We start from the raw sequence: 12,246 nt of genomic DNA, 5'->3' as shown, positions 1-12,246 counted from the left end.
GATGTATATAAACGATATTGGGGCACAGTGTCGCAGTATGTACTTCATCCTTATTAAAGGTGGCAGCTTGCTTTCCTAAACTTTTGAGGGCAGAAACTGTAGGTTTTCTTTTTTTGCACAGAATGTTACATTGCTTAGTACGAGGTGCTCAGTGAATATTTGGTGAAATAATGTTTGTTAAGTGACAAGAAGAGTTGAGTAAGGGTAGGCAAGCCTGGCTTTTACTTCTGCATCTGCCCCACAGGGTCCCATCTTCTAGTCCTCTTTTTGATCCTCGGTTTATTCATTTATAAGTTGTGGGGTTGCCCCAGGTAGTTTAAAGTCTCTTCATGTGTCAACAGTATCAAAATCGACATGACTTTTCAAGACTAGAGGCTGGCCTAAAAGCCAAATCTGGGCTGAATAGTTTAAAAACAGCCTAGCAGAAAACAAATACTGTTCCAGCCCATTCATATCTTTATAATCTGCATAAGTTAGTAAAAGATAAAACCCAGCAAGAAGATTGGCAGACTGGACAAGTTTGACTTTCAAAGAGACTTCCCAATATTCTTATGTAAATGTGTGGTAAAGAGATAAAGAATGGAATTCAGGAAGAAAGTTGTCTTCGTTCATAAAAACCTTTGGGGAGGTGGATCTTGACAACCTCCAGAGGAGCTGGAAAACTCCTGATTCACGGTAAGTACAGTCCCCTGGAAATTTATGCCGAGGAGAAAACCAAAACTTGTTGCTTGAACTTTCTGAGTGTTATACGGCATATTAGGACAATGATGATTGAGCCAATAGAAACGAGGGGAAGTTGGGTGGGGGTGGGGAAGTGGGGGTGGAGTCGAGGTTACTGAGTAGGTAGACCTGAACTCACCTCCTCCCAGGGACACATCAGAATTACAACTCTGTTGTAGAACAACCTTTACAGAGAACCAGCTGAACCCTAGCTGAACAGAATTCCTACAACTAAGAATATAAAGAAGAAGCCATGTGGAGACAGGTAGGAGGGGTGGACTCGTGGTCTGGGCATGTCCTACACCCACGTGGTGATTAATGAATGGGAGGGATAACTCCCCTGCAAGGGTTCCATGCCCCCCGACCCCAACAGCCAGCGGTCTGAGCCCAACAGTGGGCTTCCCAGTGCGGGGCACCTGTACGGGAAAGAGGAGTCCTTATAATATCTGGCCTTGAGCACCAGTGGGGAATACATCTGAGACTGATGAAGGCGTGTGGGAGACCAAGACTCTATACTGAGAGGATTTGGCACAAACTTACTGGCTCTAAGCTCCAGCATAGAGGTGGCAGTTCCAGAAATGCCTGCCTGGGCCATCTAGGGAAGAACGAAATTGACTGACTTTGGGGCAAGGGCTGTAGGGGCAGGGATTGGTGGGAGTTCTCTCAGGGGACAGAAGCCTTGGGGGGTGCTGTTCCTTTGTTAAGCTCTCCTCCCACTCAGCTGGCCCTGAGCAGGCAGGCACAAAAATCTGTCCCTCCTGTCCCTCTTCGTTCTCCTGGCTATAATACTGTCTGCCCTGCTGTGGCGATTCCAGGAGACCCTGTCCCATCCAGCCCACTAGTCCTGCTGGAGCTTCTTCTAGCAGGTCCAGACCCTTCAGAGTAGCCTTGGAGACCCTGCAGTCTCTCCCAAATGCCCCAAGCTCTACAGGTGTAATAGCCTGATCTGGTGTTCCCTGCCGTTGCTCCCAGTCACCCTCTAGCCCCATGGGAGCATTGGCTGAGCAGGACACAGCCTCTCCCAGATGCCCTCAAAGTCAGCGCAAGCAGCGACCTAAGTGTCAGTAGTTAAAAGGGTAAAGAACGTGTGATACATATGTACTATGAAATATTGCTAAGCCATAAAAAGAATGAAATCTTGCTGTTTATGACAACATGGTTGGACCTAGATGCTAAGTGAAATAAGTCAGACAGATAAAGATAAATGCCATATGTTTTCAGTTATATGTGGAATCTTAAAAAACAAAGGAACAAACAAAACTAAACAAAGACAAACTCAGAACAAACCAGTGGTTCCCTGATCGGGGCGGGGAAGGGGATCGGTGAAAAAGTGAAGGGTGAAAAATGTGAAGAGAATTAAGAAGTGGAAACTGCTGGTTATAAAAAAAAGTCACGGGAACTGATTCTCATTTAAATGGGATCATGAACCTGTACTTCTGAGTTTAAGCTTTTTTCGGACAACATCAGTGAGAGGAATAGTGCACCACGGGAGGAAGCCCTGTAGGCTTCAATGAAAACTGTGCGACTTTAGAAGCAACACTTCACTTTGCTGAGCTTCCCTCCATCTGTGAAATTATATAATAATATGGAAATGGGAATATGTGTATCTAGAGCATAGCTATATTAGCAGTTCTGCTCATTAACTTATGATTTATAAAGTAAAAACATTTGTAAATTGTAAATAATAACTAGTTGTATAAAATGTAGTGTTAGTAAAAGAGAAGCCTGGTATTAGTTTCTGACTTTTGCAGGTTTGATTGTACTGTTGTCCCTTCTGCGTTAGAGAGTACTCTGCTTACAAAGATTAGCATGTACAAGTGCTTTAGTTTGGTTTGGGTTGGTTGGAGTTTTGTGAGGCTCGAAGTGGAAGGGTGTGATCAGCTTGGAGGTGAGCAGCTTTTAGAGTTTGGCACTGGGAAGCCATTGGATGCTTTTAAGATGGGGAGATATTTGATTGGATTATTTACAGATGCCAGAGATGACTTTATTTATTTATTTATTTGATTTGATTTTTTAATGCCTACAGCACCTGGTCTTCCTAGGTAGTCTCCCATCCAAGTACTAACCAGGCCCAACCCTGCTTAACTTCTAAGATCAGAGGAGATCAGGCGTGTTCAGAGTAGCATGGTCGTATGCGGTGATTTAAAAAACTTAGCCATCCTTAGGTGTGGATTCTACTACCCCTCCATCATGGCCTGCAGTCTCAGGTAGCTGGAGAATAGCATCGGCCGCTTGAGCTGGTCTCACTTTCATGACACCCGCCTCCAGCGGCCCCTTAGTGCTGCCAGACAGTTCTTCATTAGTCCCTAGTCCGTTTGCTGTCACCCACATGCTCCCCCTGATCATGTCTAAGGGGACTCCCCTAATTTGGCGCTGGATTCCATCCCTTCATTGCTCCACAAACTTCTCTCAAATCACTTTTCCTCCTCTCAGTCATTTCCAGATCATACAAAGATGCTGTGATTTTTGGCATGTTAATAAATCTTCCTCTTTACCCTACTCTCTAACTTTCCTTTCCTTTTTTTTTTTTGTTCTTTTATCGGCTGCAAAACTCTTTGAAAGAGTTCCCTGTCTCAATTCCCTCCAAATCTTTCCTGTCTATGTAAACTGTTTTCTTAGGTATACATATGGGAAGTGAACAGTCAGGAAACTACTCTTCACCAAAACTGATTTTGTGAAGGCCATGAATGATCTCCGGGTTGCTCAGAGCTATAGATACATCTCATCCCTTGCCTTTGCAACATCGGATTCATGATTATTGCCTCTTCATTGATGCATTTGCTTCGCTTGGCTTCCAGAATCCCATTTATTTTTCCTTTTCCAACTACTTTCTTGGTCTGCTTCTATTTGTGTGTTTGGTGCCATTTCCACCTCAACTTTTTGTGGAAGGCCCCACCCAGGGCCCAGTCCTTTGCGACAGGCATTCCCTTGAGCATCCCCTCCAGATTCTTTGGGATGCTGGTTTACAGCATCAGGCTTTAGCTTTCTTCTCAGTGCAGAGGCTGCTGGAGTCGGGGGTTCACATTCCTGGGAACACAGGACCCATAATCAGAGGATGCTGAGGCCGTCATTCACTTTGCCATGAAGCTGTCATGAGCTACCAAAAGGCTAGAGATGGGGGAACAGCGCCTTCCTGGGAGAAGGAAGTTACTGCATCTTTATACCAGAAGGGGAGTTAATGATGTGCTAAGGCAGGCTTACATATGTTTGTATGGTTTAAGAGCAAAATCCAAAGGCCTCACCTGGAATCTAGGCTCACTTACCCTTTCCAAGCCTCAGCTTCCTCCTCCACAAATGGGGTGAATGACAGCACCTGTCTAAGGGGGCCTGTGAGGACAAAATGCATATAGGTGCTTGGCACAGAGCCTGTTACACAGTAAATTCTTTAAAAACCTTGGCTAGTATTCATACATTTTTAGGTTTAGTTTTCAAAGTTCACCCACAGCTTTTTGCTCATTATAACAACCCTTTGAGGAGATATCTCAAGTGTTTTAGCACTATTTTCCATACGAGGAAATGAAGGGTTGGAGGAGCTCAGTAATACGTAGAGATATCCAGCTTTGCAAGCAGCAGAAATGGAATCTGAACCCAAGTGTGGAGGAAAGACTTTTGTGATGTGAGCTGTCTGTCCCATGAGCTGGATGCAGGCCAGAATGGTGTTGCTTTCCATAAACCCCTTTAGAGATTGTCTGATGAGAATTGGGATTCATTTGGACATAAATCAAACCTTCCTCGCTTTCTGCTATCCGCTGGTTCCTGGAACAGGCTCTTTGTTCTGACTGGTTAAACATTCCAAGATTAGAGTAGATGTAATGAAGTGGATTTAAATACTAAAAGTAAGGTGATTCTGAATCAGAATTTGGTTTTCTTTCTCTGTTTTAAAATAGAACAAACATATGGAAAACAAAGGACACAAGAATAGGCCCTAAGCTTGTCATGGACCAAGGAGCTATGATAATGAGGGCATGAAGCCCTATTGTTTCGAAAACAGGGACTATTTAGTAGAATCTGCAGGGGGACATTCCCCTAGTTTAAGTCAGTTACTTCACACCCCTGGATGGGCAGGATGTGCTTAGTCTCTGCTGGGACCCTCTCCTAACGCTTTTGGGACCTTTAGAGACCGCTGCACATGGATCGATATACACACCATAGAAAAGAAGAGAAAGGGCTCTATTCTGGCATATTCCCGGTTCTATTTACCTTGTTATGCCAGAGAGTACAACTTCTCCCTGGCCAACAAGTGTGGTTTACACAGTGTGGCCAGGCTACAGGCGTCATTCTCATAGAAGATTTCCCAATTCACGTCCCTACTAAATGTTTGCCTTCAGACTTCTGCTGTTACGTGGCAATTCATTCTGGGGTGGGGCACCTGTGCCATTATCCAGACTGAATGTTGTGTTTTTACACCAGACGAATCTGCTAATAGTTCTTTGACAGCACATATACAAAGTCCAGTAAATGCTTTAAATAATCTGGCCCCAGGCCTGGGCAACCTGGTAACCCACTGGTTTGGGTCCTGGGGGAGCATGATGGAAAAAAATTGTCACTAATACTTGGACTGCTTCTTTTATTTTATCTCCTTTCTTGTATGTGTCTTTCCTATCGCTGTGAACCGTGTCTCCACTGTAGTCAATTGGCAACTAAGTGATCTATCTCCCTGCTACTAAAGCCCCTGGCTGACCGTTCAGGACATCTCGAGGAAGAGGGTGGTGTGAGTTTGTAAGAGCCTGTCACGAGGGGTGAAGTGTGGAGGAGAGACTGTTCTGTGACGTGACTGCTGCCTGTCCTACAAGCTGGGCCCAGGCCAGAATGGAAGTTACTTTCGCAAACTCCCCTTATAGACTGTCTAATCGTAACTGATGTCCATTCTGAGATTAGTCAGTACCTTGCCTCCTGCTATAGGCCAGTTCTTGGACAAGGCCATTGTCCTGACCTGGTCAAGCATGTAAAGTAATTTCCAATACCTAGTAGCATTCATGGACTTGTCCCCATGACTATCCCCACCCTTTGCTCTATATAATTCTTTGGTGCCTGCCAAGTACAATGGGGATACATTTTGTTTTGCTCTCACCCAGGAGGAGCCTTGTATGTAAGTTTCCTTTAATAAACTCTGTTAGTTGCCAGATCAGGGTGGGCTGCTGCTTTTGTTAGTCTGTCTCTGCCCTCCACTTATGGAGGCAGATTTTCAGTTTGGGGTATTTCCCTGGGTCCGTGTGTATGAACACCAAGTATGATCCAGACTCTGATTCTAGAAACATTATCCTGCCATTGATCTGTAAATGCAGTTTGAGTTATTACTTCCATAGTGTGAATGGTGAGGCTCAGTGATTCACATTCTGGCTTAATTCTTGCTAATAGAGTAACTTGGCAGTATAAGTGAGGCTGGGAACTAAGCACTGTGGCCCAGGGCAGGAAGTATCCTGTACTCACCAAAGGACCAGTTGACTGTCATCTCAGAGGCCAAGGGTAAGTACACCTCTACCTTTGGAAGACTGGTCTGTGCTCTGGTGTTCTCCTCACTGAGCCTGGCTCTGGTTTCCTTCCTTTTTGCTCCTTCATATCCTGTGTGAGCATCAGGAGTCAGTTTGGACTCCCTGTGTGGGGAAGGAGCTGGGGAATAAGGGGCTGCTTTCGAGGATGGCTTTGCCTGTCTATTAGAGGTGTGGAACCCTCGGCCACCCAGAGCTAACAGAGAGTCGAAGCCATGCTCCCTCATCCTTAGCAGGGCAGGCTCATGTGATTCACCCAGTCAGGGTGATAGGAAAAGTTGCAATCTGAGAATTAAGACTTGCTTCCATTCCATCTGGTAGGGGCACACCACGCAGTCTGTTTTCTCTTTCCCTTAGGCTGACAGCATCATGCATCCCTGGTTAGCCTTCACAAGCCTCATACTACTTTGGACAGGTAAGTGCATATGTAGGCTGGGGTTTGGAGGGCATGAGCATAGAGGAATAAAGGGGGTGTGTGGGTTATGGTGGAGGAAGGTGAGTGTTTTGGGGCTTGTTGGAAGGTAATGGATCAACTAGTGAGCAAAGAGCCAGGCTGAAATCTTACTCCAAAGAAATTGCTTAAATGCTATGAGTTACAAAATCTGTGGCTGGTGAGCAAGGCATGGTGCATATCAGTATGTCATATGCTGAAATTTGTGTTTAAACAAAAAAAAAGGCATGGGTAGATACTTGGGAATGCATGGACTTCTCACCTGTATGTAAGAAATAGTAAGGTGTTATCACGGAGTGGGAGGGGATGGAGAGGAGAAATGGCATGGAAAAGAGACCAGTCTTTCATTGTACCCTTCTGTGCAGTTGATTTTTTTTTAACATGTGCAATTATTTCTTTTAAAAATAGGACATTTAAATTCAAAACATTATATGAGATAGGGAAAAATTTAGAAATAAATATATCGTAGATTTAAAAAACAACGATCACTAGAGGTGGGATTATAGGGGAAGTATTATTTTTATAATACTTCTATAACTGAGTTTTTATAATTAGTATGTATTATATCTGTAATCCAAAAATGCTGTTAGGCAAAAATAAATATTATAAGATTCCAGTGAAAAACTACTCTTAGGTAACAATGATGATTTTATTTTTAGAAGATTTCTGAAACTCACAGCCCAGTCTGAAATATAGATTAGTTAGGATTAGTACTACATAGAGAATATAGTCAATAATATTGTAATAGCTATGTGTGGTGTCAGATGGGTACTAGACTTATGGGGGTGATCCCTTTGTAAGTTACGTAAATGTCTAATCACTGTGGCGTACACCTGAAACTAGTATCATATTGAATATCAACTGTAATTGAAATTTAGAAAAATGTTTTTAAAAATGAATCAATATGATTAGTTGATGAATCTCAGAATTCACTTAAGGACCACCTTGGGTGCATTTGGCATTTCTACCACGGGAGAGAGTTTTTGGTTTTAAGTGGCATAATTTAGTACTTGATGGAGTATTCTCAAGTTCTCTGGTTTCACCAGGGGAAGTAAGACTTGCTCAAGTGCTGGCTGTCATCAACTCATGACAAGGGGTACTGACCTGGAATTTTGGACTGACCCTAAAGCACTTGATAAGCCTTAGCTCCTCCTGGATATATTAGAAACCCATTTTCTAAAAATTGATTTATGAAGAGTTTATTAGACTTCTGCCTTTAAGCTGACAATACGTTAGAGAAAACTGTAGCTCTGCTTATTTTTATGAGAGAGGGCTTGTGAGGCTACTTCTTTTGTAGTAGCAGTTTTCGAAATTATAATAAAAATAAAAAATTGAAACTCTAAATGCAATAGAATTTTCAAATGGATAAGCAGATACCTGTCAAACACAGAATGAAATACACACTCATATATAATTGGAGTGTCATTTGTTCATACGTTTTGAAAAGGAATTTGAAAAAAAGAGACTGCGAATATTCTGCCGTTTATACTGATAATTTTTTCTCTTAGAGGTCTATCCCATTAGGAAGCAATTCTAAGTACAGAAAAAAAGTTTAAATTATGTCATATTTACAAATATCAAGTAAACGAAATGCTAATAAAGATGTTAATAAACTATATAGAATTTTTAAATTCAAGATATAAAGTTATATGATTACAAACAAAATAAACTATATGAAAAGAAAAAAATGAAAATAAATGTAAAATTAAAATATTGAGGCCTCGTGTCCTGTTTTCTTTTTATTTGCAGATGCTGTAGTTTCTCAAGTACAAGTAAGCGGAGTGGTGGGTCAGCCTGTCACGCTACCCTGCACCTACTCAACAGCTAGTGAAATCACAACCATGTGCTGGGGCCGAGGGGGATGTCCTCGGTCCCTATGCTCAGATCAACTCATCTGGACTGATGGATATCGTGTCACCTTTCAGAAGGACATGCGTTATGAGCTGAATGGAATCATTCCAAAAGGGAATGTATCTTTAACCATAAAGAATGCACAACAATCCGACAGTGGCACATATTGCTGCCGTATTGAGCACTCAGGGTGGTTTAATGACAAGAAAGTCAACATATTATTGGAAATAAAGCCAGGTGAGCTTGTTTTAATTCTTCCTTCGATGTCTTCATGTGAGTGAACAGAGACTTTTACTGTTTGGTAGTAATTTTCTCTTCTTTTATTAGAGAAAGAAGAGGTTCCTACAGTCTCTTTTTTTAGTGACTGTTGGGAAATAGAATAACTTATTTATGTAGAATGAAGTGTTAAGAACAACTTTGATTCAAGACCATAGGCTGGAGGATCTTTTAAGTCAGCCAACTATTTCTTTAAGTAATGCTTCAGAAATATTAGTTTATTCATGAAAAAGCACGCAACTGCTCCATTGTGAAATGTAATGAACACTTTTATCAAGCAGAACTTATTCATCTTAATCGACAGCCCTTTTTCTGAGATGCTGTCTTAGAAAATTTATAAGAGAAATTTTCTTCACATTTTAAAACTAATATTGAGAATTTGAAACATGAAAAATAGGTAATATTATGTAAGATATGGTCAATTATATATATTATCAACTTTAACCATCAATCTTTTTGCATGTGCTTTGTGTAAGCAGATATAGTTCTGCCCCAACACTCTGCCCTGCCTTGGATTTTTTGAAGCATATCTCACCTCATATAACAGCCCTGCTTGTTAAAACATCCAAATGACCTTGTTGTAATATGAAAACATTTGCATTCCAACAAGTGTTCACTATTTGCTTTTAAGATCTCATGAGATCCAGAAATCTCATCAGTTTACATTTCATTCCTCTTAATGTGGACATCCTAATAACCTTACCATTTGATAAAAGAAATAGATTCTTGAGGATTTTCTTGTTTCTGCTGCTCCTTCTTAATGAATCTCCCTCCACTAAGGTCTAATACTGACAGTAGAATCCAATACTACCTGAGGCCTTAGTAAGCTATATCTCTATAGTTTATTATTTTTTTTTAATTAAGGGAAATTTTATTTTACGATCTCCCAATTTTTGACTTGGCTGTTTGCCACGTGAACAAGAGTAAGTTAAGGTTAAATCGGATGGAGAAAACAATTGACTCCAGGGAAACCTCATCTGGGAGGCAATTCAGCGAAGCCCAGAGAAGCTGGTGAGGTAGAACACTGTATACAGATGTAGGAGGCAGAATGTGGAGAACTGATTATGATTACCACTTTTAGCAAGTTTGTCCTCATGCTCACCCTGTCAGATTCTAGCTGACCAAGAATAAGAATTCTGGGATCAGGGGAGATTAGAGAGAACCCCATTCTGTCTGGGATTCGTCGCTCATTGGGTGAGTTAATGTACAGGGCCAGCATAAAGCCCCAGTTTCCTGCTGCTTGATTAATCCTTGCTTTCCTGTTGTTTCTAGCGCCACCTAAGACCACCAGTGTTCCAACATCACCTAGGGTGTCTACCTCTGCTCCTACAATGCCAGCAACCACACTGAAACTCACGACAGGTAAAGAGATGTGTTTCTGAGCCCAGAGGCCTTCTAATGACAGGGTGTAGGCCACTCAGGGCATTGTGTTAAGACATAAAACAATGTAGGGTTAGGGTTTTTCACTGGGTTTTAAATGTAGGCATCAGAGGATTTGAGAATCTCTGTGCCTTTTGTACCTATAACTATTCAGAATAAGAGGACTTGTAGTGTTTTTGAATCGGATTCTCAAATGGATTCGTTGTTAGCCAACTCACCACAGACCACTGCTGTTTGACATCTAATGACGATGCTGTGGATTTGTCCCAGTTGAGCACAAGTTATGAGGAAATAGAGGAAATGCCCGAGACAAAGTTCAGGTTCATGAGATTCTGCCCTCACAGGAGCTCTGAGTGAGGTCTTTTAGTCCTCTCTGAAGTCAGACTCTCTACTCGGCATAAGATTTCAGTGAAGTAAACATTTACTCCTCTGCTATGCAACAGGAATCATGCTAAGTCGTTTAAAGAATTATAATACCCAAATCTTATGGCAACCCTATACATTGCCGATGTGTTTCAATCCTGTTTTATAGCTGTGGGTACTTACAGTTAAAATAGGTGCATCACCTGCTTTAAGCATTGTCAGTTTAATTTTGTTGCATATACACTGTTTACGCATAGGTAGTTCCACCGCACCCTGTGCCAGTATCTTGGATTTTTTGAAGCATATCTCACATCATATCATAACATTGCTTGTTTAAAAAATAAAATTATGTTGTTGCAATATGAAAACATTAGTGTTTCAATAACTATTCATCAGATGATTTTAAGATTTTCATGAAATCCAGAAATCTGAGTTGTTTACAATGCTTTCGTCTCCACGTGGACATCCTAAGGCTCATACCATTTGAAATAGGTGGATTCTTGAGTATTTTCTGGTTTCTGGTACCCCTTTCTTAATGAATCTCCTTCCACAGAGGTTGTATATTCACAATGGAACCCAGTACCTGTTGCCTTAGTAAGCTATGTCTTTATCTTCTTTTTTAATTAAGAGAACTTTATTTTGTAAAGCCTCTTCCAAGTTTTGGACTTTGCTTGTTTCCTGCATGAAGGTGAGTAAGACAAGGTCAAGTCAGATGGAGAAAACAGTTGACTCTGGGCAAACTATGTCTGTGAGGCAGTCCAGAGAAGCTCAAAGAGGCTGGTGAGCTAGAACTCCATAGACGCATGTAGGAGGCAGCATATGGAGAAGAGATTATGGTTACAACTTTTGTGGAACTGTAAAAATTATTTCTCTTGGTTTTTTATTTTGTTCTTTTATTTTACATGTAAGCGAGATCATTTGTCTCTCTGAGTCTGACTTACTTCACTAAGCAAAATATCTTCTAAGTCCATCAGTATCGTCAGAAATGGCAACGTTTCATTTTTTCTTTTATGGCTGAGTCCAAGAACCACTTTTTTAGCAGTTTTCATAGACCACGTTCATACTTTAACCTTCTTTGGAGCTTTTCCTCACCTGTATCTTCCCTCATAGTTTCCTGGCTGCTTGATGGGGCAACTTTACCATAAAGAAAACATGTTCGTTAGACAATCTGATTAGGTTTTCTCCTTTATTGTTCCTTATGCTACTTTCATTAGATTTTTTACATTTCCTTTTTTTCCTCTAGATTAGATTTTAAAGTGGAGAGAGGGGATTGGATGGTACTTTTAAAAGCCTCTGACTACACCTTAGATCAGGGTCAGCAAACTATAGTCTGGGGTCAGATCAGAAACAGAAAGGCCCACCACTCTTTTCTACAAAAAATTGTATTGGAACAGCCATACCCAGTCATCTTACTACCTTGTCTATGGCTACTTTTACAGTGACAGCGTTGACTAAGTGCCTAAGCCATGAAGCCCCCATAGCCTATAAAGCATTTACTCTAGGGCCCTTTACTGAAAGTTTCTGACCTCTGCTTTAAATGCCTGCATGTAAAAGACACTCAAGATATTTGTTAAGAAAAAAAACCTATTTTCCTCTTCAAGGCAAAAATTGGCCTGATTCCAAATTAAGCTGCATCTCTCAAGAACTCAAAGCAATGGTCTCCTAACAAAGGTTCTATTTTCCATTTAGTACAGTTGAGATTCCAAAAAGCTCTAT

The 12,246-nt window shown here is 41.3% G+C and overlaps 1 protein-coding gene and 1 pseudogene across 4 annotated transcripts in view; one reads left to right on the top strand and one right to left on the bottom strand.

Annotated features, from left to right (window-relative positions):
- Nucleotides 1-2,737: 2,737 nt before the first annotated feature.
- On the bottom strand, nt 2,738-2,856 carry LOC120617130 (uncharacterized; annotated as a pseudogene).
- Nucleotides 2,857-5,249: 2,393 nt separating this feature from the next.
- HAVCR1 (hepatitis A virus cellular receptor 1) overlaps nt 5,250-12,246 on the top strand; it is a 34,849-nt gene continuing 27,852 nt past the window's right edge. The window contains exons 1-5 of one of the 4 annotated variants that reach the window (XM_039876457.1): nt 5,250-5,809; nt 6,079-6,186; nt 6,567-6,624; nt 8,410-8,748; nt 10,060-10,149. In XM_039876457.1, the coding sequence (XP_039732391.1) occupies nt 6,579-6,624; nt 8,410-8,748; nt 10,060-10,149 (475 nt within the window). In that variant the 5' untranslated portion in view covers nt 5,250-5,809; nt 6,079-6,186; nt 6,567-6,578. The remainder of the gene's footprint in view (nt 5,810-6,078; nt 6,187-6,566; nt 6,625-8,409; nt 8,749-10,059; nt 10,150-12,246) is intronic. The other 3 variants (XM_039876453.1, XM_039876450.1, XM_039876451.1) reach the window with 3 other exon arrangements.

Source organism: Pteropus medius, unplaced genomic scaffold, assembly GCF_902729225.1.
Source record: "Pteropus medius unplaced genomic scaffold, Ma_sr-lr_union100, whole genome shotgun sequence".
In the NCBI taxonomy this organism is placed as follows: Eukaryota; Metazoa; Chordata; class Mammalia; order Chiroptera; family Pteropodidae; genus Pteropus; species Pteropus medius.
This window is presented reverse-complemented; position numbering and strand designations above follow the sequence as displayed.